This window comes from Dermacentor variabilis, chromosome 6 (genome assembly GCF_050947875.1).
Source record: "Dermacentor variabilis isolate Ectoservices chromosome 6, ASM5094787v1, whole genome shotgun sequence".
Classification (NCBI taxonomy): Eukaryota; Metazoa; Arthropoda; class Arachnida; order Ixodida; family Ixodidae; genus Dermacentor; species Dermacentor variabilis.
The window spans coordinates 187,263,890-187,291,465 of NC_134573.1; the positions used below are offsets into that span (position 1 = coordinate 187,263,890).

Here is a 27,576-nt window from a genome sequence, read left to right on the forward strand (position 1 = left end):
GTAAAAGAAACTTCATTGTCTGAGAATTGCCAGAATGTTGTTGCCATCCTGTCAACCAGTGGCTACCAAATTTTTTTTCCCAGGGTTTTTAAGGGGGTACACGGGTCTTAAAAATCGAAAATCGCGGGAGAAAAAAAATCGATTTTTGAAAACTACTTGTTTCGGAATATGCAATGCCTGATCTACACTGTATCAATATGATTTGCCCAAAGGCGCACCCTAAGTGTCCGAAAAAAATTATTTTGTCAGTGCGGACAGCGAGAAATGACCCCTAAATCGCGTAGAAACACCGGAGTTCACGGAGCTATTTCTCATCTTTCCCACCGCTGAGCGCCGCATATCAGTATCGTTCGAAAGCTCAAAGTTCCACTTTTCAGTTCCCCGCATCCTCGCCGACGATTGTCGCATAGAAAAAGCGCAAACATAAAACAAACAGGCGCCGGTCTGACGAAGCTCACAATGCACGTGACCCTCCTATTGGCTCAGCACACCAGTGCGCTGAGAGGAGCCTTCTGGTTGGCTGTTGCTATGGCAACTAGGCCTAGCAGATAAGCTTGTCTGCTAGGCCTGGCAGTGGGTTACTTCCACAACCGCTGATATGCCGTTTCTTTGTTCATCGTATTGCGAACGTAAGCAACAAATCAGCCCTCCCTGAAAAAAAAAAATTTTTTTTTTGAAACCGAACGTGTTCACGACAAGCGCAGTGCAAGTCGTCTCTACTTCCTACAGCAAGAAAGGGGAGGCGGTTATCCCAAGGTTTAGATGGGCCGACAAGATCGCGGTAGAGACAAGTCACTGTGGCGAACCTAACCATTTCCCTCTATCCCCGCGTGTAGGTTTACTTTGGAGACCGCAGATGATGTGCCGATGCGTATTCCCGTGCCGCTCGCACGTACGCGGGTTCGTGCTGGTGCATTCCAGATTCTGTTACGAGCCTATATGTGCACCTAATGTCTACATCAGCGGAATAATTTTGCGTTTTTAATTACATTTTAATGATTATTTCCCGGTTTTGAAACTTGCAATTTGTATTTTCACAATTTTTTTTTCCTCAAGTATAGCATTTTTAAGGTCTCAAATTTTGGGATCAGCACTGTGTTCCTTCTACTCATTCAATTTCTCGCCATTCCTTTTTCCTCTGAATGCAGGCGAGTCTGAGAGTGCATAAGAAGTGTGGCATAGTGTCTTAGGGCACTTAAATATTTTGAAATCCTGTAAAAATCACTAACAAGAATTCACATTCTTAAAGCTTGTGGGTTCTCTCACACCGGTGCTCTTGGGACATAGGAACGACAACACAGTAGTGCAAACAATCACAAGGACATTTATTGCACCTTTCATAGATCAATGCCTGCTAGCCGAGTTGCTATCCACAAAACATGCCGATGGGCACGCGACAAATCTAGAAGTCCGACTCACCGCGACCGGAAGCGAGCGAATATGTTCGCCCCATGCTGGATCCCAACGCCTGGTCCTTCGCGTGTATGGTCACACGAATCGTGGCGCGTTCGAAGGCGGCCACGCGAGGCGATCTCGCAGAAGCATCAGTCGCCGCGCGCGTGGAATGTCCGCGCTGTTCGCCGACCCGCCGGGGAAGAGAGACCGCCCGTTCTCCCCTGCGCCCCCAAGTAACCCTGCCATGAGGCGGCGCAACACTCGCGCCATCTCTCGCGCTGCGCTTCAACCACATCGACCGCCGCGGGCTTCACGCAGGCCACACGGCGAAGCGGGATTGCAGGAGATGGGGGAAAACAAGATATCTGGGGACGCGCGTGAGTTGCGCATCCCCACAAGCTGCAACTTTAGAATTTCAACTTTGGCTAAAGTAAAGATACAAACATCCAAGTGGAAACTTGCAGCATTTGAACATCCAAGAACATACCTGTTTCATTTTAGCTATGTTGTTGCAGTACATTTTTTGCAAATGACATACCACATTTTTTTAACACAAGGAGAATTGTAACTACCTTTTTTTAGTGATCTCAGAAAAAGTCTAACTCCGTATTTTTAAGCAGCATATAGGATTGGATGTGTCCTGAAAGTTTCATGTGTCTAGAGCGAGTATCAAAAATGGTTGTTCTGGATGCCATGTTCCCTCATATATAATGCTGTTTGTTTTTTGTTTTCTCAAAACATAAATTTTGGGCTCCATGTAATATTCAGGCCTCGATATCTCAATGCCAAGAACAGATAGAACTCAATTGTTTTTCTGTTTTTTTTTGTAGAACGGAGTCTAATGTATACTCTGTGCAGTATAACAAGCAAATTTTTTGTTTTCTTTTTGGAAATTAATTATTTTGCAACAATTTCTGCCACATGGTTTGCCATATTTTGCAGAATTGTATTCAATGGGCTGTAACATATCTATTAAGGGCCAGCCAAAAAATGTGCTTGCTAGCTTTCATTCCTTAGTCTTTATGCTATCTAAAAATGCCTTACAAATAATTTTTTATTGTGCCACTTATTTTCCATTGTGGCCTTAACCAATGAAAGGGTAATGTTACTTATTGTAAAAACTAATTGACCTACAACACAACTAATTACGTATTTTAAATCGGCACAAGAACCTTAATAAGACTGGAAAGTTTCATTAACATTGATGAAAAAGAGGACGAACATTATTTCAATCGCACTGTGTCCCCCCTTAAGAAATGGCATGGAAGTTGAAATAAATTTGTGCATTCATTGTAAGCATAAATAGAAGCCAGGGCATCACATGTGATTACCATGGTTGGAAAAAGAGTGATAAAAAAAAGCTTCAAGATAAAGGAGCACACACACAGACTAATTTGGATGCTCATGAAAGCTGTATCTGTCATCGGTGAAACAAACCATCTTAGGAACAGACAAGTCAGAATAGTCAGACAAGCAAATTCACTACGAGTGTCATCATTTGGAGGCTGTCCTACAAGAAAGTTTAGTGAAACTGTTGAGCGTACTTGACGACAAGCGTACCCATGTTCAGAGCCGCTCAGCGAAAAGATTGAGTGTCATCCACGTTTCCTTGTGGAATGTGTATTGGATGGGGAAGGGAGGCCTTCCGTATTTTTGAAGCAGCCTGGTAATCTGCTCATGCTGATAATGAATGTGCACTTCTCACAAGCTATCCTATCTTCAGCAGGCAAAACTGGGACATGCACCTTGCTCATTGTTCTTCCATGGCATGTCAACGTCTTCTTTTATAGCATCTGCCAAAACAGTGCCGTTTTGTCAACATCGAATATTTCCAACAGTGCAAAAAGTGATTACGTCTCTGTTAAAGGTGCAGTTGCAGGGGTGCGATAAAGCCTTACATATTGTATTTACACGTAGATACAATATATTGTATTTGGCGGTGAATGGGAGTTTGATACACACATTGTTCAGTGGTATACTTTTGTATGGGTACTTTTGCATAAGATTTCCTAAGGGATTTATGACTGTTCAATATAGACAACAAGTTGACGTGTGTAATTTGGTATATCTGGAATCAACTGTATTTTTTCCTAATAAAGAAAGTAACATTAATGATTGCAGTGTAGCTACAGATGCACCAATTGTGCCAAACTGGCCCGTGTTGCATTGAAGGGGATTCTCGGGCTTTCAAAAACGGAATTAAGTCCTCAAGCACCATTTTATCGCATCATCGAAAGTGTAATGATGTGGACCAACGGTTACACTAGCTCTGCGGTGTACTGAGTTAAGCCTCTACAATTAGTCCTGAATTGTACTGTTTCTTCCATGGGCTGTTGTCTATGTTCAGTACTTTCCACCTTGACATGTGTGGGGTTCCTTAGGCAACAGGACAGCCTTGCTTTTCAAAAGCTTTCTGTAGCAATTACAAATCACACTTTGTTTTGCTGTGTGGCACAAAGCTGTTAACAAAAGTAACTCTTAACCCTTTGAAGGTTTTTGCCGTACATGTACGGCGGCGGTTTTCTGTCCCGCAAGGTCTTTGCCGTACGGGTACGGTTTCGACCCTCCGTTTGTAATTTCGCTCCGTAAAGATGATGCATGCTTACTGGGAGGTGCTGCCACCTCTTAGGACTTGCAAGAAGCGTTTGAAATTTGTGCTACCTTCTTGGGAAGATAAACAGAACTGATTTCTAGCTTCAGCGCGTCGCGCAGACTGCGGCAACACCCCTTTTGCGATTTCGGTTTCGCCGCGTGATCGCAACGAAGGCGCGCGAAACGTCATTTTTCTCTTTGTCGGCACTCTCTTGCAGAGGCGGTGGAAGTTGATTTCTATCTTGATTGGCGCTGCTCTTAGCTTGTTTATAACTGCCGCTCGCGAGGTGTTCTCGCTCTCAGCGGCAACGCGTTTTCGCGGTTTCAGTTCCTCCACGTGATCGCAATGGAGGCGCGCGAAACGTAATTTTTCTCTTTGTCGGCACGCTATCACAGGGGCGCGAAAGTTGATTTCTATCTTGATTGGCACTGCTCTTAGCTTGCTTATCACCGCCACTTGCGAAGTATTCTCGCTCTCTGCGGCAGCGCGCTTACACGAGAGGGTGCCTCAGACCTCTGCCCAAGGCAGCCGCACGCAGAGAAGATGTCATGTGTGCGCCAACACAACTCGTCGCTTCAAGAGAAGAACATACACGCATTTTACGTGTGCAGACTGCGATAAGGCGCTGTGCGGAGGCCCGTGTTTCAAGGAGTACCACACTCTGAAATACTATTGAACATTTTGCAGTTCTGAGTAATGCCGACACCAAAATATTGTTCCTAATTTTTTTTTTTTTTTTACTATTTATTCCCGACTTTATACATCTTGTACATTCAAGATCTGCAATAAAGTAATTTGACCACCTGGGAAAGTTTTTTTCAAAATAATTCGACCCTCAAAGGGTTAATAAAGCACAGTGAACATTCATGAAGGGACACTAAATTTGGCAGTCTGCCAGGGATACAGATAAGCTTTGTTTGTAAACAGGCACAGTACAGGCAAAAAGAGCAAATGGCTACACTGACTTCTCTTCTTCATAGCTGATTGCCACTTCGAGCAAAATCATTGGAAAGTAATAGAATGTTAGCCTTGCTAATAACATGTTTTTCTTAGTAAATTCATGCCACTAGAACATACCAAAATTGTTTTGGTCCACACAATATGTGACAGCATCATATGCTGCATCTTCATAATGTCACTCTTTAGCTTGTCTATAACCATAGGCCTGTCTTGCTGATTGACTTTCACAGATTGGCCACCTTGCTTGGGTGGAAGAGGATGACGTGTCTGCTGTCCTGTCCTGGCACATGAGAGGGGACATCGATGTTGTTGTCACTGAGACCATGGACAAGGTAAAGGGCGTTCTTTCTACTGTATAGATTAGGATATAGGTCTGTCATTGGCGTTAAGTAAATAAAATTGAAAAAAAAAATTACTTATGCTCTTGTAGTGCAGTCCATTTACGATGAGTCGACGAAAGGTTATCAACTTGTACATTAGGTCTATGAGAAAAATAACCGTATATAACAATATTTTATTCACCGCATGCCAAATATATCGATCAAACTTTTGCCTTCTGGACGACAGAATAATCGGGACAATCGCATTGCCAAGTTCCGCTGAAATGAACGATGCCATGACGGGGTAAAAAGTTTGCCTATGTGAGTTCGTATCTGCCACTATTACCACACAGTGTATCCCACCTGTACGAAAGCCACAGAGAGCATCATGAGTTCGTGCAGTGCGCCACAAGTTGGCGCTAACCGCTTCACCCACGATTGTGCTCCACGCATCCAGAGAAGAGAGAGAAAAAAAGTGAAAAGAGGCACCTCCATCGAGGCACATTCCGTCCGAGAGACCCTCTGCAGCGTGGTGGTGGTGGGGGTGAATGATGACTGACCAAGAGCAGCTGCGCTCGTCAGTGTTTATTAGGCGTGATGATCAATGTTGCCCCCTGAGCCTGGCAGGCTTGTAAGGATGTAGCGATTTGTAAGGATGTAACGGTTTGAGGAGAACAGACTGTAAGTAATAGCGTACAACTACTAGCAGTTACTTGCCGTGATGTCAGACTAGTACTACACATGAAAACCAAACATTACTCATCGCGATTGGCACGACTGGTCCCACTCACCATTGTTGATGTCAGAAGGCTAACCGCTACAGTAGATCCTCGTTCGTACGTTTTGGAAAAAACCGCGAGAAAGAACATGCTAACCGGGAAATCGTATGATCCAACATATCTAATAGAATTTGACATACTCAACTATTGTTGACATCTATGTAATGCGAAGCATTACACGGATCATTGCAGCACAAGGTGCCGACGCGCATCGAGCTGGTGTTGCTCCCTCGGCCCTAGAGGCATTTTGTTCTTTTCCTATTGCATAGTGTTTTAAGAGGGCGATAGGGAAACGAAATCAAGCTGGTGGGCGACGCTGGATGCCACTGAAACAAAACATGATGCCTACATCGCTCTGCCTGCAGCAGGCAACGGTGACGCGTTTGGATTATCGCCTACTAAAAGCATGCAGTATGCTACCAATGCCACTGCGCACCACGCGCTGTAAAACAAATAGGGGAAGATGCTTATCACAATAGGTTTGGCGGCGATAGCTGTGAACACAGTGTGTGACGACCCGGGCAGCGATTTGCTGGTACTGGAATAAGTAACTGTGTGCGCTGGTGTTTTCATGTGAGACGGGCGGCTATATACTGTTCTTGATCGCGTGCGCCTGGCACCTTTTCATGTTCACGTGTGATCTAGCGGCTGAAAAACATATGATTGCAGTCTGCAGCAGGGAACGTCAGCGCATTTCGGTTATTGCCTATTAGTAGCGTGCGCTACGCTTCTAACTGCACCACGCACTGTGAAACAGATAGGTGAAGATGCTTATTGCAGCAGGATTGGCGGTGATAGCTGTGAATGCCGCCTGTGACAATCCTGGGGAAGATTTGATGGTAATGAAGGCGGGCGGACGAGTATTGTGGTGAAGCTGCCGTGGTGGGCAGCTACATAGTGTTCTCGATCGTGCACGCATCGCGCATTATCTTGTTTACCCAAGATCAAGAGGTTGGAAAATGTATTATACGATCACACTTTATCAGCATACTGAACGTTGCTGCCGAAAAATCATGTTTTCCGGGAACGTATGAACTGGTAAAAAATAAGCATAACATTATTGGTTAATTTTTTGTGCTCTCAATGGCGAATGTTGGTGGTGGGAAAACGTACATAATGGGAACATATCAACAAAGTTCTACCGTATATTCATTTCTAGAAGGTCTTGGAAATGTGGATTGTTGCAGTGCAGTCTAGTAGGGTACAACTATTACAGTGAACCCTCTTTAAACCGTAGTTGGCCGCAGCTCGGAAAAAGTATGTGCTATACGGTAGTACTGTTTAACCGAAATAGTATGGGCTCGACCACTTACCTGTCAAAAATGGAACTCAGAGAGGGTGCGATGAAAGGGTAAAAAAACATGCAGTATTTATTCACTTGGCGCGACAAGTGTTATTTTCGTTTGATGCCACGGCAGCCTAGCAGTGACAGCGGCTTCAAACTTACTGAAGCTGCGAGGCAGCTTTTCAGCCAGCCCCCTCTTCTCAGCAAATACTCGCATGGTAGATTCCTCGTTGGCGTTACGTAGTCTCCGTGCACGTGCGCGGCAGCGCTGCAGAAGTTTCGGGGCGCCTTTTTCATTGCGGGGTGTTGTTCTCATCGCGACGATTGCATTCATGAGGCTGACGTAACGCGCAGCTTCTGCCAATGTCGGGCCTGATTCGCCCATGCTGTCGCTTTCCGTGTCGTCTTCATCACTGTTGCTAGCCGGCACTTCGGCAACAACAGAGGCAACGATGGTGAAAAGTCGAACCTTGCAGCCGACATCTCTTCGCAATCACAGTAGCGCTGCCGCGCAACTTCTTCGCATTCCAAATGCCACACACCGTAGTCAGCAGCAGATCCCTGTCGCGTGCCAGCGCCGACTTCTTTGTGTCACGTTCGATAGTACGAACAATGTTTAATTTTTCTTCTATGCTGAACATCCGGCGTCTTTTTTATCCGAGCTTCGGCATGACGTGAATCCTCGTTTGCGCGATGCCACAACGCGCTCTGGCACGCCGCCGAAATGATGTTGATGTGGCTTCACGCGCAAACGCGCAGGGCGGTTGGAGGCCACTGTCCCGATCTCTGAGGCTAGTTGTTCTGCCGGGCCACCCGATGGAGAAGATGCACCGCCGTGTTTGCGACGAAAAGTGGAAACACTACGTGCTAACTGATAGGTACACAATAAGCTGGTACGGTTTATGCGGATACAAAACACATTATGCTCAGTGGTTGCTGAGTCGGTGATTTGACTTTACTACTTTTAAAGCGAAACTACTGTTTAAGTAGGTATGGTTTAACGAGGTTTTACTGTACAACCATAGCGTAGCTACAGTGGCTGAAGTGCAACCCTGGCAAGAAGCAACTGGGAAAAATAGCTCCAGCCATTGAGTATGACGTCTCTCTCCACATGCTTCTACTGCAAAGCCGTGTCCGCAACATGCCAGCATTGCTCTCTGCTAGAGAGAGGCAGTTTTGCTTTGTACTGATGTTTGAGTTGGACAGTGCCCTACAGCTCTCTAGAATCCCAGTGCACGACAATTTGCACACCAGCGCTGTCACCACATGTGCCCATTAGCTTCGTCTCCCTTTCACCTCTGGGCATATCCATCCACCTGCCCCGTCCCCTTATGCATTTCATTAGGATTTCAGTACGTTGTCCTTCTACATGTTATCTTCAAAAGTGTATCTTCAAGAGCGCCAAGTTGCGACTCGGAAGTCGACAATTCCTTAAAAGTTCTTTTAAAATTTTCTGTACACTTTCTGTTTGTAGGTTTGCTTGTACCTTGTTTTTTAGAAAATAAATTTTTCATTACTGGTCTGTGCTTGTGTTGCTGCCTGTCTCGATGCCCCTGCAGTGTCATGCGCTACATGATGCATCATGAAGAAGCTGCTGCTAATAGGGGAGGCACTGATGAACCAGCACACAAGGGACACTAGGTAGCTGTATATCTGGTTGCATGGTCCGTGCGAGCACCTCCTTGCTCTGGCGGCTGGGCTTGTGTTTGAATTGCAGATTTAGAGGTGTCGCTCTGTGCCGTACTGATGTGCTCAATTGTAGAGTTGGTCGTCTACTCTGACTCTGCCATTGGAATTAGACAATAATGTGTAACCCTGCTGAGCACGCGTTCTTTTTAGGCCTAGTGATCATACATTGGGAAGACGATATAGAAAAAATGTGTAGCTTCCAGCATGCTGCTTCTTTGCTCCTCTTGCATCAATTTTAATATGCTTCCACTCCAAACTGAATGTGTAGAGACTTTGCTACTACAGTATATTTCATTTTGTTTTCCAGGCAAAGGACATATATCGCAAAACAAATGGAAAGCAACAGGTCATCGCTCTGGACTCAATCTTTAAGAGGAATACAGCAAAGTAAGTTGTGTGGGTACCCGTGATACTAGTGTTGTATTGAACCACTATGAGGTAATTATAATTGTGCATTGTGTCAGTTTCTGACATTACAGGAAAACGAGTGCAAACAAAATGGTTGAAATACCGCTTGTACTGTGATACCTCGTTACTACGAACACATTAACGTCTTTTCGGATTACCGAACCTTTCAGAAATTCCTTGTAACCTCTTATAGTTTCAATGTAAAAATATCTCAGTACTATGAACTTCAGAATACTGAACTTCTCAGAATAATAATCGTTATTCAGTTTCCATGTGAGGTTAACAACGCCTCAGTACTACGAACTAATATTCAGGAATCTGGGGATTCTTAGATTTCCAAGTATCCTTCATGTCAGCCGAAAAAGTAGGCTAACAGACAAGGCTCAGATAGCGGACGTCACGGCACATGTGTTCGGAAAACCTGAGACGGTGCCAGAGAAAAATAGAATGCGGGCGAGTGGAAGCGACGGCGCATCAGGTTTTGCAAGTGCATGCTTCACCCAGAAAAGTGTCTCCTAGCAACGGAGGCATGTCTCTTCCTTCTTTCACCCTTCTTTCTGCACATGCCTCTTTCTTTCGTGCTTCTTTTGCAGCTGTACTAGCTACACGCATGGTGAAATGTAACCTCCATACTCACAGGGATGCCACACAGTCGCACTTTCCAGACGGTGTCGTTCACCCATGCTCGCGCTTTGACATAGTTCAAGTGTCTGCCTCGAGCAAGACAGTTGCGGTATCCACGGCAAGAAACATGAAAAACAAACAAAAAACAAGAAACATTGTGCTTTGTAGGCGACATGGAGCTACATTTTTGTCGGTAGTTTTCTCGACATTGGCGTCTGTTTTGTGCGTATCACTCGTACTATACGGTACTTCGGTGGTGCATGGCAGCGGAAGCTATGAATATCCATGGCATGCCGAAAGGCGATAGCAGCATTTTCGTGGATAGCTCATATGGCGACAACTGATGGGCAGAATGGTTAATTTTGGGGCTTTCGCTATAATGATCTTTCAGAATAAAGTACAATTTGCCGTAGTTCCCTGAAGTTTGCTATATCGAGATTTCACTGTACTACTTATAACATGACCGCTTATAGTGCAGAAGTGACTATAACGTGGCCTTTTATGACTCCCGTTTGCCCATCCATAGGACTCCATGTACAGTCGCCGACTGATAAATCGGATGCCGATAATCTGGACATGCTCGGTAATTCGGACAGCTTTGTGGGACTGCCAATGGCCCTATAGACTTAATGTACAAAGTGACCGATCTTTTGGACAGCTGCCAGCTCTACATTCGGTTATCAGGACTCCGTCCAAGGCTGTTGCATACCCCGACTCTGCTGCCATTATCTCCTCTGGCAACCTCAATGAGACATCAAGTATGGCCTTAGAGACTACACGCTATACAATAATCCTTGAAGCCTTGCATTGGTTGCAGCATTGCACCTCAGTGATTTAACTGCAAATATCAATCTTGGAGGTTTTGCCTGAATTGTGAGGTCGCTCAACATGGCAATCATCATATCCATTCTGGCACCACCACGCATGGCCCACTCGTGTTTGTTGAATTTGCCTTCCCGGCAGCGTTCCATTATTCTGTGGTTGTTTCTTAATATGCGTTCCACACAGTGCTCTGCTGGCTCCAAGAAGTCTTTCTCGTGAAGTTATCGACGCTGCGCGTCAAATGCAGTTCAACTCCGCAACAAAGCCTGAACTGCCGCCTTCCACAACGAGCTCAAATGCGGACACCGTTAATCACCAGCTAGGGTGCGTCTGTGTAGAACTCCGTGCAGGAGTGCTTGTACTGGAGTTTCAGGAAATGCATTTGGATTTCGATATCTGGGGCATGTTTTGTTACTTGTAGGAAAGATATATCACATTGTATCAGCTGCCACTCCCAAGGCGGTAGCAGCTTAGCTGGAGGCATTAAACGATGTTTGAAGAGTGGAACATCCATTTCAACACTAAGCATATTTTATATAATGCATCATTCTTTCTTAATGCAGTTTGTTGATCATAGTGCACGTCATTAATCATTGCCATAATTTTATTACGTGTAGTTTTTATGCAATTTACACCAATTCTTTTAGGCCCCTTTACAGCCACGTCACTTTAAATTCACAGAACCCATCAGACCGCTACAAAATCATTACCACTAGCATGGCGCTCTTTGGCCATACCTGGCCCTTGCGCCATTAAACCTCAAACATCATCAGCTAGGGTGCGGTGTGCCGATTCCTGCCATGACTACATTTAAAGACATTGCAGACGTCGACAGCGCAGTGTCGTGGTGCGCTGAACTCAATGATGGCGAAACAATTGAGCAAGTTCTCCTTCTGTCAAACAGCGCCTTTAACTTGGGTGATAATGATGTGTCGTGTGCCTCGGAGCCTTCACATGCGGATCTGACTCGAGCCTTTGCAGTCCTTGCATGGGCGTAGAGCGAAACTCAAAACTGGCAAAAATACAGGTGGACTTGGTTGCACGTAAGCGGAAGTGCGTGCAGCAATGCATCGACCACTTGTGCTATGCACAGGGGATTACAACATAAATAAAGTGAAATTTTTTGGATACATTCATTTTTTTTCTGGCATTCGATAGTTCAGACTTATTTACATTCTCCGTGAAGTCCGAATTATCGGTCGTCGACTGTATACGCATACCGCTTATAGTGCAGTCACACAAGATGAAATACCGGTTATAATGTTGTTTCCGTGGAAAAATCCCACAAGCAAGCACAGTAGCAAGCATGTTTTTCAATGAGGTGTGCTGCCAGTGGGAGGGTAAAGCAACGAGGGCGATGTGGAGAAGACACAAAGCAAACATACAAACAAGGAATGAACAAAAGAAAAACCAAGAGGGGGCTGGCAGCGCTTACCTCTGTGTCGTTTTTTTTTTTTTTTTTTTTACTTTGTCTGTTTCTTGCAAAGACTGCAGGTTCTTGAACACTAACCTTTCAACATTCATAAATTTAAACGGGTGCAAACATCCCGTTCACTTACTTCAATCTTCAGATATGTGCGGTGGGTTGGTCGACATGTTTTGCACATGTACAGCCTTTGGAAAATGTTTGATTATAGTGTGGATATTGATGACTCCAGCAACTTACGCTATAAGCAGTCTATGCTGTATGCCCACGCTGTCAGCCATTACTCAGATGAATTTCAAGACTCATAGTTGTTCTCGATGTAGATCTTGGAAGCCTTCTATTTTGCTGTCCTTCCGCCATTAACTTTTCAACCTACATATTAAAAGCCCATTGTGTGCACAAAACGCAATTTGCCATACCTCTCATTAACTGCATTTACATGAATGCGACAGAAACGTGTCGCATTACCTTTCAAGCATATTGCATCTCATGTAAATGAGGTAATTCGCTAGGAAGGCCTATCGCATCAAATGCACCAAACAAGTAGTTGGAGATGGAAAATGTGTACTGTATTTAGTATTTCAATCTAGGCCGATAGCTTTTTTTCAGATAATCATATACCAAACTATAAGGTTGGCTTGATTCGAGGATTTTAAAAAAAGCTTAAGTTTGTAATTGAAAATGATAAATGTGGTGCATAGCTAGCGCCTCCTAGAAAAGTCAGTATCGCTGCCACTCCTAGCTGTGCCAGTAGCCAACTGAAGTACACGAGCGACGTCGCCATGTTGATCTGTGTTGTAACGGCGTGCGGCGCAGTGCTATCGTAATGGGTAATGGCACCAAACAGGCGATGCCACTGCAGTGCCACTTTCAGTTGAAAAGTTGTGCTAGCTGCAGAGGCATCGTCAAACTTTCCAAGCCGTGTAGGACTTCAGCATCGATGAGAAAAATGTCTGTCGTTGTAGGGGGCAACAGGAGATGCTTTTTGCATTTGCTGCAACGGGAAGATGACAGCGGTAAGGAAGATAAGCGCATGATAACAGAGAGGAGTTACTCACCAAGATCACGCTGTCTTTCAACGCATATGAGCCATGCAGCACTGTCTGCGCATGCGTGACCGTGCGGATGCAAGTTTGCGCACGTCCACAAGCGTACAAGGCTAGCAGCATGACGACGTAAAATGAACTCTGCATGTTTATATTAAATAAACGCTCTTTTCATTTTGTCAACGCTGCCCTCGCTTTTTGTTCAACCTACATTCGAGTCAAGTTTTTTTTATTTTTTCGGGCTTCAGACATTCGGGGGTCGGCTTAGAATAGGGGTCGGCCTACATTCGCGTAAATACAGTATTTCAGTGGCCCATATAAACAGAAGTGTATCATATTGGGAGTTATGGGAATGCATTTACTGTGGAATGGCAACTTGCCAACCAACCGGCAGCCACCGCTGCCGCACTGCGAGACATCAAAACAAAGTGGTGGCTTATGAAGCAGGCTGCATGTGATTTCTTTTCACTTGTAAGCACATTACGCATGTTGAAACAGCGTCTTCTCTGTAAATAATTAATTAAATTAACATTGAGGAGTTCATTCATAGCATACTGTAGTCAAGTCCACTGTTAGGACATAGAAGCAGAGACAGCCATGCTCAGCTACCACTGATGGACATGCTGTGAAATTTTAATATCCCGATGCAGTACAGTATGTTCCCGAAGCCTAAATGTCTTGTAGATTTCTCCACGCCAACAAATGAAAGAGAACCTGACGCAAGGTAGCTAACACCGTGCAATTACTTTTGGTTGAAGCTAAACATTTCGACAGAATTGCCTGTCTGGTTGGGAAATTGATTAGGACTTGAGACTGACTCCAACCAAATAACTGAATTTTATTAGCCCGACGTTTCGGAGCCCATTCGGCTCCTTCTTCTGGGGTTGTTCTTCGGGGGTGGCGGTGTGCCGCTTTTAAAGCGTCTTTTGCAAAGAAAGGAAGGGGGAGCACGGGAGGTGGGGAGACACTTCACAGACGGAAAGATGGGGGGAAACAAAAGGAAAGGGGGGGCGTTGTTGACGGCTTCCGTGGTGCTGGGATGACCAGTGCTGGGGAGAGTGCTCGCGAGGGTGCCCTTGATGGGAGGCGGGGGAGGGGGGGGAGGTTACAGGGTCGCGCCGACGTTTTTGTGTTGGTGAAACAAGCGGGAGTCTACCTGGCTGTGCGTCCTTTTCTTCTTTTCGTCATGTCGCCAAGGCCATGGACATACACCGAGGGTAGGTTGCCCTTCACGCGGTTTATGTTATTCCCCGTATTCTGAATGTGCCATGACTCCAGTAGTAGTCTCTTTCGCCAGTTCGTCTCTGTTTGAAGGATTTTAGTTTCCTGGAAAGCAATTTTGTGGTCGGCGTCTTCAGAGTGTTCAGCGACGGCGCTGCGAATACGGTTGAATGTTCTGACGTCGTTCTCGTGTTGTCTGATCCTTTCTTTTAGATTTTTGGTTTCCCAAAATTTTTGACGCCGGACAGTCGGCACAACTGATTTTGTAGACGCCTTGAGCTTTTTCTTTAGGTGGACGATCTTTTGGTTTAGGGAGGAGGATATTGAAAGTGTTTATTGGTTTGTGCGCCACTTTGAGGCCTTCTTTTTTTAATATTCGGCTGAGCGCTTCGCTGGTACCTCTGACGTATGGGATGGACACTCGCTTCTGGGGTTGGGGAGAAGTCAACGGCTGAAGGTCCCGCATTTTGCTTCTTCTTTTTTGTTTTCTGATTGTTTTTTGAATGAAGTCATCTGTGTAGCCATTCCTCTTAAGTTCGTTGAGAACAGTTCTCTTTTCTTTCTTTTGATCCGATTCCGATGAGGAATGAGTTTCGGCTCGTTTGAATAAAGAATTTACAACAGACGCCTTGTGGTTTGCCAGATGGTCGGATTGGAAATGAAGATAGCGGCCTGTGTGGGTTGGTTTTCGGTAGACTGAAAATTTTAGAATGCCGTCTTTTCGTGTAACTTGTATGTCTAAGAATGGGAGTGAACCGTTCTGTTCGCGCTCATATGTCAACTGTATATCCGGGTCTATGAAGTTTAAGCGTTTCTGCAAGTTTTCGACTTGGCTCGCCTTCACAATGCAAAAACAATCATCCATGTACCTGAGGAAGACTTTTGGTTTCGGGGAAAAAGTATTTAAAGCTCTCTCCTTGATGCTCTCCATAGTTAAGTTAGCCATGGCAACGGAAATTGAGGCCCCCATAGGAGTTCCTTTAACCTGTTTGTAGTAGCTGCCTCGGAAGGTGAAATAGGTATTGGACAGGCACAGTTCGAGAAGGCAGCAGATCTCGTCTACACTTAAAGGGGTTCTCTCGCTGAGCATATCGTCGCGTTCCAGGGCATCCCTAGTTGCGGAAACAGCCAACTTAATGGGTACTCTTGTGAACAGAGAGATTACATCAAAAGAGACCAGACATTCATCATCTTTGATACGTACTTTTGATGTGAGTTTGATGAAATTCTCGGAGTCGCGCACGTGCGATGCTGTCCTTCCGGTGAGTGGTGATATGATCTGATGCAAGCAAGTGGATAGTGATCGTAGTGGGGAACACGAAAAGTCTACGATTGGTCGTAAGGGGATTCCGGGTTTATGGAGTTTTGGCAAGCCGTAGAAAGCTGGGGCGGATCCATTCCTACACATTAATTTTAGGTAGAGATTTCGAGAATTCGGATGGCTACGGAATATTTCAATCAGCGTCTTGTTCAGTACAGACTGGGTTCTCGTAGTGGGGTCCTTCTTTAGTGTCTCGTAATCTTGGCTGTCAAGTAGGGTGGACGCCTTTTCCTCGTAGTCCTTTATGTTCAAAACAACGGTTGAGTTCCCCTTGTCCGCCGGTAGGATTACAATGCTTGTATCTTCTTTCAGTGTTCTCACTGCTCTTATTTCGTCGGAAGATAAGTTGCGTTCTCTTCTGCGGTTGTTATTGGACCTTATTATGCCGATTGCTTTCAGTCTGACCTGTTCCCGCACTTTGGGGTCTAGTTGCTGGACGCCGCTCTCAAGGGCGGCGATCATCTTGGGGAGGGGTGGGTTATCTGTGGTAACATTGAATTTGTGACCTTTTGCCAGGATTGAAGTTTCTTTGCTTGTGAGCTTCCTCGATGATAAATTGGTTACTGTGTGCTTGTTTAACACTCCTGTTTTCTCGTTTTCGTTGATTAGGGAAGAGAATTTCTTCTGCGTTTGACTGTGTTTCATTTCCTCTGAGGACGCCACGGCCTTTGCAAACGATTCAATTGATGAAAAGAGATTGGGTACCTGGTGTTCAAGCTGTCTTCTGGCGAAGAACGCGTCGACTTCTTTCATGAGTGCCACATGGTGATCCACGTGCGAGGTGATCTCTCGGCAAGCGGCTATCCCACATCCTTTTTGTGTGCTGTGGAACGCCGTCTGTCCAATCCAGCTCGTCCGGCCAATCCCCGACCAAGAAAGGGTGCTGCCGTACCTTACGTTCCAGGGATAAGTGAAACCTTGTCTCGCGTTCTACGCAGTTATGACGTTGAGGGGGCGCACGTGCCCGTGTGTAAGCTGAGGCAAGCGCTCGGCGGCGGCAAGGACAGGCTTCCAAGAGAATCGTTTCCCGGCGTGGTCTATAAGATACTCTGCGCAGATTGCGACTACGCATACATCGGTGAGTCGGGAAACTTCAAACAGAGACTGAGGCAGCATCAGAAAGATGTCGAAAAGAAGTGTACAGTGTCGAATGCCCTTGCCGAGCACACGGATACAACGGGCCACAAGATCGACTGGGATCGCTCGAGAATTATCGGCCACGAAAGAAACCTAAAATCGCGGCTGTATCTGGAATCACTGGAGATACAAAAAACACGTCACACGCTCAATCGTAATGAGGGAACCCTCCCCCCGTCATACACGCGCTGCTTACGTCACGTTCTGTAGCATACATAAGCTTCCATGAACCTTCCGTCGTCCCATTGTGAACAAGGCTTCCGTAGCGAAGCCAAAACGTCTTTTAGATTCATTAATTTTTTAGCACTTCTGTTGGTCGGTGTCCTTAGTTTTATTTCTTCAATGCTTCATCCTGACCAGACGGGCTTCCGTCGATCCCTCGATTTCATTCCTCTGGACTAGGATGGCACCGAGGCCTAGGCTACTGGCGTCAGTGTGGGTTTCGGTATCGGCGTTATCATCGAAGTGTGCGAGTACTGGCGGCGACTTCATGTGTCGTTTGAGTTCTTAAAATGCGTTGGCCTGCAGCGTTTTCCACTTGAACTCGACGTCACTTGTGGTTAGATGTGTTAGCGGCTCCGCGATGCGTGAAAAGTCCTTGACAAAGTGCCTATAGTAGGCACACATGCCAAGGAATCTACGCACTGCTTTCTTGTCGATTGGCTGTGGGAACTTTGAGATGGTGGCTGTCTTCTGCGGGTCAAGGCGGACTTCAGATTTGCTGATGACGTGGCCTAGGAACAGAAGCTCATCATAAGCGAAGTGGAACTTTTCCGGCTTCAGAGTGAACCCTGATGATTGATGGCCTCTAATACTGTCGCAAGTCGCCTAAGGTGATCGTCGAAATTTCTGGCGAAGACAACGACGTCATCCAAGTAAACAGACACGTCTGCCACTTCAATCCTGCTAACACTGTGTCCATGACGCGCTGAAACGTTGCAGGCGCCGAGCATAGTCCGAATGGCATGACCTTGAACTCGTAAAGGCTCTCTGGCGTGATGAAGGGTGTCTTTTTGCGATCTCTTTCGTCGACTTCTATTTGCCAGTAGCCAGACTTGAGGTCCATCGACGAGAAGTATTAAGCATTGCAGAGCCGATCCAATGCATCGTCTATCCGTGGAAGGGGGTATACGTCCTTCTTCGTGATCTTGTTCAGTCGACGACAATCGACGCAGAAACGTAGGGTTCCGTCCTTTTGCTGCACCAGGACTACAGGAGATGCCTACGGACTTTTCGACGGCTGGATGATGTCGTCGCGGAGAATTTCGTCGACTTGATGCCTAATAGCTTCACATTCTCCGTCGAAACTCGGTAAGGGCTCTCGCGGAGTGGTCGAGTGCACCCTTAGGTTATTATGCGATGCTTTGTAACTGGTGTTTGTCGAATCCTCGATGACATCAAAAAGCAGTCTTTGTGTCGTCGGAGAAGACTTCTGAGCTGTTGCTGCTTACTCATGGTGAAATCTGAATTTATGTCGAAGTCTGGTTCGGGAACTATGGTCGTCGGGGTAGATGCGGCAGAATCCGAGAGGACAAACGCATTGCTGGTTTCCAGAAGTTCCTGGATGTACGCGATCGTCGTGCCCTCGTTGATGTGCTTGACCTCCTGACTGAAGTTTGTCAGCAACACTTTCGTGTTTCCTCCGTGCAGTCGAGTGATTCCTCTTGCGACGCAAATTTCGCGATCGAGCAGTAGATGTTGGTCGTCTTCAATGACGCCTTCTACGTCAGCAGAAGTTTCGGTGCCGACCGAAATAACAATGCTGGAGCGAGGCGGGATGCTCACTTGATCTTCGAGCACACTCAAGGCGCGGTGACTAGGAAGGCTCTCTGGCGGTATCGCTTGATCTTCCGACAGTGTCGTGAACAGTAATTCTTGTCGTGCAGATACCAATCGACATGATGAGGTGTCCTCCAGCGGTCGGAATTTGAGGGCCTTCCCATGCAGTCTTAACTTTCTTCAACTGCACGGCGATGTGTCCACTCATGACTGAGTAACTGGCCCCTGTGTCCACTAAGGCAGTGATTGTGTGGCCGTCGAGAAGCATGTTGAGGTTGGTGGTTCTTTGTCTTGTGTTACAGTTAAGTCTTGGCGTCGGATCACGGCTGCGTCATGTTGAACTGAAGATGGAACGGCGCGTCGTCAAGTCGTCTTTCGTCGGTGTATTCTTGACTTTATGGCTTCGTCGGGATGGCGGCATCTCGTTGATATATAGTCTTTTCGGCGTCTTCAGCGGCGGCGAAGGATATTCATCAGTTCGATGAACAGCAACCGCACCTCCATCGGCTGCTGCCTTTAGTTTTCCGGATATGGGCTGACTTAAAGCCCCTCCATCCACGCGCCACCGCCGCTTTCTTAAGTAGCGACAACCTTTGTTGTGCGCCGCCTTTTCCCCTCGCACCAAATCCGGTTCCGGCATTTCAGGTTTCAAAATCTCCGGTTCCAGTGTTTCTGCTTCCTGGAGTTGCGCTGTGGAAATTTCTGCTTTGACTACTGTTAGACGATGTTGAGACGCCCGCGCGTGCCTAGCAGAGCTGTGGCAGTCACCACAAGAAGAATGCAAAGGGGACAAGCTGTTGTATTCCGCTGAAGTAGTAGTTCGCGGTAGCTGTTTTTCAAATGCATGAAAAACGGCAGTGGTCTCCAACCGCCCAGGCACTACATTCCACTGTACGTTGTCTCCCGTGGCACAACCCATCGCAGGTTGACGCGAAGCAGCGAACACGACCAGATCGCTGATTACAATAGGCGGTGGTTCTCGGATGGAATCGCATTCACAGTTTAAACCGCAGCTGGTGCAATTAAAGCCTCTCCATTGACGCGAAACTAAACAACGCTAAATAACATAGCGTCACTTCCAACCGGAACAGGAAGCTGCAGCTATGTAAGTTCCGCTAGACGCCGGAAGCTAAGAGGGTGAGTGGGAGAGGAGCTTGGAGGAGGAGGGTAGGTTGGCGGTACTTAACCTGGTCGGCGGTGGCGCGCGGATGGAGGGGCTTTAGGCTGACTGACTGGCCCCGGGCGTGGCCAGTGTATGGACGGCGCTGCGGCAACAGGTAGCAGCCTGGTGACGGCGAACGGGGTGGTCGTCGAGGGCTCCACTGTGTGGCAGTGAGATAGTCAGCGATGTCACATGGGCGTTCGCCTTGCGGGCGCGGTGCGTTGATGGCAAACCCTCGCAATCCCATCTCGCTGTAAGGGCATTGGCAGTAGATGTGCTCGGCTTCTTGGCAGCGATAGCAAAGCGGACGGTAGTCTGGGGCTTGCCAAACGTCAGTCTTCCTTGGAATGCTACGTGGGGCGACAGGTTGGCGTGCAGGCGGCGGGGGACGACGGAACTGTGTTGTCACTGGGCCCTGCTATGGGCGCGGAGGGGGAACGTTACGGCGGGCTACATCAGCGTATGCAGCCACAGCCTCAGCTTGCGGCTGAGGCTGCGGCGATTCAGGGACTACTACGAGTTGCTGTTGGAGTACGACGTCGGCAGTGGAAGCCACCTGAGGCTGTGGGAAGGGAACAGCTTCTGTAGCTCCTTCCACACGACCGCTCGGATAGCCTCGCACAGGTCATCGGTGGCGAGTGGCTGAACTCCGGCGTAGTTTGTCGAGTTCATGCGGCGGTTGAATGGCTGGTTCCGCATTTCCAGTGTCTTCTTGATGCTGGTGGCCTCGTGAAGAAACTCGTCGACGGTCTTCAGTAGGGTTCATACCATTCCGGCTAAAAGTTCCTCCTTCACACCACGCATGAGTAGGCAGAGTTTCTTTCTCTCCGACATTTCCGGGTCGGCGTGGCGGAATAGGCGGCTCATTTCTTCTGTAAAGATGGCAACATTCTCGTTCCGTAGGTGCACTCAGGCTTCCAATAGAAGCTCGGCCCTTTCTTTCCGTACAATGCTCGTGAACGTCCGTAAGAAGTTCCTTCGGAACAGCTCCCACATTGTAACGGTCGACTCCCGGTTCTCGAACCACGTCCTCGTGGCATCTTCCAAGGAGAAGTACATGTGGCACAGCTTGTCCTCAGAGCTCCAGTTAATGAAGACCGAGATCCTTTTGAAAGTCTCCAGCCAGGTTTCTGGATCCTCCGACGAAGCTCCCCAGAAGGTGGGTGGCTCTCTGGGCTGCTGCAAAACTATTGGGGCCGCTGCAGCTGCCATTGGGGCATTCTTCTTGGCCCTCTCTGGGCAATCTTCTTGGACCATCTTCTTGGACGATCTTCTTGGACGATCTTCTTGGACGATCTTCTTGGACGATCTTCTTGGACGATCTTCTTAGTCGTCTCTGATAGAAGTCCGTGTTCCAGGGGCAGCTGCTGTAGCCGGCGGCTTGCTCGATGTTCCGGGACAATGTTGGTCTTGTCTTTGCGGTCCGGGCTTGGATTACAGCTTATCAGGGGCGTCCGGTACATGAACGTAAAGCACCCCCACCAGATGTCACGTAGTAATGGTGAAGAAGGCAGCAAAGCTGTGATTAACGAAACTAGCGTTTTATTGGGCGAACTTGTGCTCTCAAAAGCTGGCTACACTCAAAGAACAACGATAGCGGCGAACACACTCAGCAGTTGTCGAAAATATGATCAGCGGGTCAAGCCCGTTGCCTTTTATACATCAGTTGTCGAATGTTCCAGAGTTATCGCTGGGACCCACGTGTCTTCCACAAAGTTCTACACTGTTCACGTCGTGCATACATGCAAACAGATTACACAAGTTTTGGTGACGAGACAGCGGGTGGAACTGTCGATAACATTCCAGAAACGTCGGATACATGCTTGGCGCGTCCTGCGCTATGCGATAACATTTGTTAGGCGGTAAAACATGGACGCACGCTAAGCATAAACAAGTACACATGTCAATATGACGAATTTCCTGTTTCAAATCTTTCAGCATATTTTTGCTCCTCAGGGGACATTGTAGCAAAAGCAAACAAAAAGGCAATAAAAAGAAACCACTTTGACACTAGCAACAGTAGTACTGTAAGCAACATGAACAATTCAGTCGGACATAGTGTCTAACCTGTGAAGCATAGAATAGGAGACACAGCGTAAGCTGTGCAGTCCTGTTGCTGCTGCGCTGCAAAGTGATGCCTCCTGTGCTTGCCTCAGGTTTATCTAGAGCTGGCACTGTGGTACGGTGTTGACGTAGGCTGGGACGTACAGGCAGACTTGTGGTTAGTCATGGGATGGTCATGGGCTGCCGATACACTGATGAGGCCGGTTGTTGGTAGGCTATTTGTGAGGCGTAGAAGAGGAGGCACAGCGTAAGCCATGCAGTTCCATTGCTGCCACCACTGCCAAGTGCCACCCTGTCAAGTTGGCCCACCCCCAAATTTAAGTTGTCTCACCCCTGGATTTCAACTTGGCCCACCCCCAAATTTTAAGGTGGCCCACCCACAAATTTCACACAACCCCAAATTTCAAGTTGACCCACCCCCAAATTTTAATTGGCACACCCCTTCTATAAGCTTCTCCATGCATTTTCTAAGGAGCCCTAGGTATATCTATGGGTATTCTCTTTTTCCTTGATTTTTTTGTTTTAAATTGTTCCTTTATCGTAACGATTAAATGTCATTACTTTGCACTTTTACACTTTTTGGGGGGCAGGGCTGTGGAGTTCGCCAAAAAAGCTTACGCTTTAATACATGTCGAAGTTGTCGGAAATTGAGAATGGTAGTGCATTTCGTAGGGTGCTGCTAGAAGTGTACCCTGCTAGATTTTTCGTTTCTCTCGCTTTCAGTAGTCTTCAATGTGAATTTCACATTTTACAAAAAAAATTATTTGTCTAATGGGGTAATCTTGTAAAAGTTGTATTTTTAAGTTGATGGAGAGACCTTTGACAATACATTGTTGCACTTTGCAGGGCCCTGCCGCACCTGAGGAACAAGTCGTTCACTCCAACAGGAAATCCCAAGTTTGCATTAGATTACTTCATATTTCGTAAAGACCCTGAAGTCTGTCGAACAGGTGAGAAAAAAAAAATACGGATCTCACGTGCTATGGGAATTGGTCTTAGTGAATCTTTCATTAACACTTGCAAAAAATATTATTCTTGTTTAGCAACCATTTCAAGTATGGAACACACAACCAAGTTACGCACCTTTTCACTGGAAAATCTTCCCTCAACATAAACTCTTGTTACTTGGACATGCTGATCCCCCGCCCATTTTGACAACGGCATGACAATGATGGAATGACGATGCTGAAGTAACGGTGTAGAGTTGAGATTATTTATAATGATCCCAGATATAATGATATATCGGTTACAACAACTACATTTCATAGCACTTACGATTTTCCGACCCTGCCTGTTGAAACTGCGTCCAGATATAACAAACGTATTCAAATGAATCATCCTGGTAAAACAAACACTTCAACCCCAATCACTTAAAAAAAAAAAGAAAGCCGCACTCTGAAGTTACGAAGCATGAAAGCGTGACGAATTAGGTGCACGACAAAAATTAGGTGCACGCATAAAAAATAGTAACTTTCAGATTCTTGGCATGTGTGTAGCTGATGTTGCAGTTGTAATAGCAAGGCCTTTGCAAAATGCCGGCATGCCGCGGTAGTTTCTGCTTCCAGCCAACAAGAACGCTTCAATATCATATTTACATTTCCCACTGATATTAAAATATATCACAAGCTCTCAAAGAAGAAATAGCCGTGAATGCGCAGCCGCATGTCGTTCTTTAGATGACGTCTTTAACGGAAACTTTCAGTTAGGTGCGGAAATGGGCCTCGAACAAAAATGAAGCTACTGAAAATGCTATTTTCAAACCAAAGTAGTGGTGATTTGGAACTGCCAATGCCAGCTGCAGTGTCAGGGGAGAGAGATAGGCAAAGAAAGCTTCAGCTTAAAAAGAAGTAGTGTGCATTGCTATAAACATGCAGCTGTAAGAACTTGGCGAGATTGCGAGTGCAATCCATTACATTTAGGAGTGTGCGAATACCAAATAGATTTCGAACTGAATATCAGAAAATGTTTCACAAAATTTATTGCTTACAAATTTTTGGCATGAAGATTGGTGCTGCACATGGTCAGGAGTCTCCTAACATTGCATAGTTAGAATGAAGCAAGCTATCACTAACTTAGGTACATAAAAATCAAGCTATATATTAAGGTCTACTCTTACTAAAAGGAACACCGAATTAGCATGCCAGCGCTGATTACAGCTGTTCTAGTATATGAAGGTCTGGAAAATATTTTTTTATCAATAGAATTTCTGTTGAAAGGGCCCTGAACCACTTTTTATCCTATTGAAGAAATGAAATTGGAAGTTTAGATGGGCGGTTTCAGAAATACTTTGCCACAAAAAGTACTTGACTGTGTTCAGCAGAAGCGGAGTTATTGGCAATCAAACACCCCCTTTGCGGTGCTTCCGCTCTTTCCTCAATGCGAAGGCTACGGAGGAGCGGGATGTGCCCACAACACTCCGCTTATTGGACGTCACCGTGGCGCACAGACAAATTTGATTTTGGATGTTCACGTGACGCCACTACTTCTGATTTTGGCAACTATGACACACTAAATGCAAGCCAAACACAGTTGTCCTCAGCGAGCCGCAGTGTGCTCAGCCAGTGGCCTCATCGTGGCACCTCGGGGCTGCCGCAGTATCTACGCTACGTAGCAGACTGCAGCTACATGCAACTGCAGTGCATATGCGCAGCGTTTGCTTTGTGCACGACAGGGCTTGAGTGCATGCTCGCACTCACGTGCTCCAGTCTGGCCGTGCTACGTGGTGCAGATCGGCTTTGTCCTGCACCAGCTTGACCGATGGATAGCAGCCACGTCAAACTTACGCATTTTGAAGCGCAATTACAAAGTGAAGTCTGTGAAGGCATCTAACCAGGAGTGGCCATGAGTGGGCGCTTGCTGGCAAACGTGTGTATGGTCTGACCTTAAGCTTTGCACATTTTGAAGCTAGTTGAATGTTGAAAATGTGTCGAAATTAGCGAGATCCAATGGCTACGATGCCGATAAGCAGGGTGGCCAAGTTTAGATCCTAAACAGGTGGCCATGGCCGAGCGTGAGCAGACAATAGTCGGCCCCTCCCGGAAGTACATAATTATTATCAAAATTCGAAAACACAATTTCACTTACTTCAGCCTGTTTACTAAACTTCGTCAAATATGCACAGTAACAGTAGGAAGAATTGCACTGATCCAAACAGCCTTCTTGATTGATGTCGGCTATTGGCCGATAGCATCCGCATATGGGAATCTGCTATAGTGCGAAATAATGCATCCAGAAAAAAGTAAGGAGCAATCTTTTGTTGACAAAAGAGCATTTGAGAGAAAGGTGACTTTGCACTCCACCTGCGAGATCCATGTGCCGCGCACAATTGCAAAACTTGGCTGAAATGTTAACAGCAACATATGCTAAACCGTGCTCTGTGTTTTTTTGCCAAGCCTAAGGGGTAGTTCAGCACCTTTTTAAATAGAATGATCTTTGTTTCCCTCTGAATTTAATGAATTGTTGACGTTCTGTTATACTGAGTGCCAATGAGGTTCTCAGTTTAATAGGGGACTTGTGTTTTGCGGCAACCTTTTATTTATTGAATAGAAAGTTTTGCTTGTAGCTTTTCTCCAAAATACATAATGGCTATGTCAACTCTGTGGCAGGTGGCCTATCGTACGGCCAGTCTGGATGACAGACAAAAGGACCGCGCATCACGTGGCTCGATCACCGCTAATTCTGAAATCTGGGTCCCTCACTCCCCTCCCGTCATTCATCCACCGTCTGCGCAAATGCATACAACTCAGTCATGATGCTTCGTGCACACCCCATAAAACCAAAGCTAGTCTCATGACAAGTTTCTTGAAGCTACAAAAAGAGTCTGATGTGCATCTACGAACAGTGTTGGGAACGAGACGCCAAGGTACATCATCATCATCAGCCTATCTTATGCCCACTGTAGGATGAAGGCCTCTCCCTGCAATCTCCAATTACCCCTGTCCTGCGCCTACCGATTCCAACTAGCACCCGCAAATTTCCTAATTTCATCGCACAACCTAGTCTTCTGCCGTCCTCTACTGCGCTTTCCTTATACTGGTACCCATTCTGTAACCCTCATGGTCCGACGGTTATCTAACCTGGGCATTCATGACCTGCTCAGCGCCATTTTTTTCTCTTAACGTCAATTAGAATATCGGCTATACCCATTTGCTCTCTGATCCAAACCACTCTCTTTCTGTCAACGTTATGCCTAGCATTCCTCGTTCCATCACTCTTTGCGCAGTCCTTAAAGGGCCCCTCACCAGGTCTGGCCATTTTGAGCTGACAGGCGCAGAGAGCATACATTGTGCGATAACGATCATGCCTGCAAAGTATTACATTGCTACGCGCCGCAGAAAGATCTGAAATTTCAAACCAACGGTGTTTTTTTCTTTTCCTCGCGGCTGCCGCGCTTAAAGGGACACTAAAGGCAAATACTAAGTCGATGTGGACTGTTTAAATACCATTCCAGAAACCTCGCAACGCTTGTTTTGCACCAAGAAAAGACTTACTTTACGAGAAAATTGTATCTGAAGGGTCCGAATACCTTTTTAGAAATTCAAATCAGCCACCACCCAACTGGGGTAGGGTGAAGTTGCATACGCCATCACCGCCCTTTGCTTTTGTTGGTGAGTAAAGCGGCGCCCGACAGACGGCGGCACCGACCCAAGACAGAGCGGCAGATTCACTACTGCAGCTGCTTTTTGGTCAAGTGACATAGACCATTCGAGCATCGCGCATCATCACATGGAAGTTCAATTTTCTGCTACATGCAGTTTGTGCTAGTTTTGCGAACCAACAAAACCAGCACAGCACTACGCGATCAGGGAAATATTGAAACACGAAAGCATGGGCGGCGCATAGGCGAGCAAAAACGAGACCTTTTGACCACCTGTGTCGTTGTCAACGGAAATTTCAGTGAGTTCTTTTTTCTAAACATGAAATGGAACTAAACAAGTAGCATCTTATTTCATCTTATAATAAAATATGAGGATGTTTCTTGCAACGAGTAGTTGAATACTAGTGACAGAATTTGACTGAGGAGTGCTTTCGTCATCGGGCAAGTGCTTGAATATCCCAGGGGAGTCTCTAATCGTGTCCTGCATTTACCTAGATTTCTCGATTAATAAGGCTCTGTTCACAATAATATTGATGCCTTAGAGATTCTCTAGCACTAATCTGTCACTTTAGCTTGGCTTAATATTTGCCTCTAGTGTTCCTTTAAACCAGACAGTGATGTAGTCGTGCGCCTGCGTAGTCGCGTCCGCAGTGTGACGTCGTTCGTGGTGACATGTGACTTTGAGAATCAGTCAAGACAACATTTGTTATCTGTGTGACCTGTTGCTTGAATTGACGAATTGAAGTTTAGAGAAATAATAAAACACAAACGGAATGTCTACGTGTGCTTTGTTTTACTTCGCACCGAAGCAAAAGAGGTGTACTTTTCCGCTTCGTCTGCTTGCTCCTACGGTCGTGCGGTCAAGTTTGCAGGTACCAAAACTATGCCATTTTCTACCGTGTTCCAGCGCGTGATCATGCTCTGTGATGCACTTGTTCTGCCTCAATA

General features: G+C 46.3%; 1 protein-coding gene across 1 annotated transcript in view; it reads left to right on the top strand.

Moving 5' to 3' along the window:
- Positions 1–27,576, top strand: part of LOC142585961 (structural maintenance of chromosomes flexible hinge domain-containing protein 1-like) — a 409,872-nt gene that overhangs the window by 347,996 nt on the left and 34,300 nt on the right. Inside the window, exons 43-45 of the mRNA XM_075697096.1 lie at positions 5,179–5,280; positions 9,329–9,408; positions 22,878–22,981. Coding sequence (XP_075553211.1) covers positions 5,179–5,280; positions 9,329–9,408; positions 22,878–22,981 — 286 coding nt within the window. The remainder of the gene's footprint in view (positions 1–5,178; positions 5,281–9,328; positions 9,409–22,877; positions 22,982–27,576) is intronic.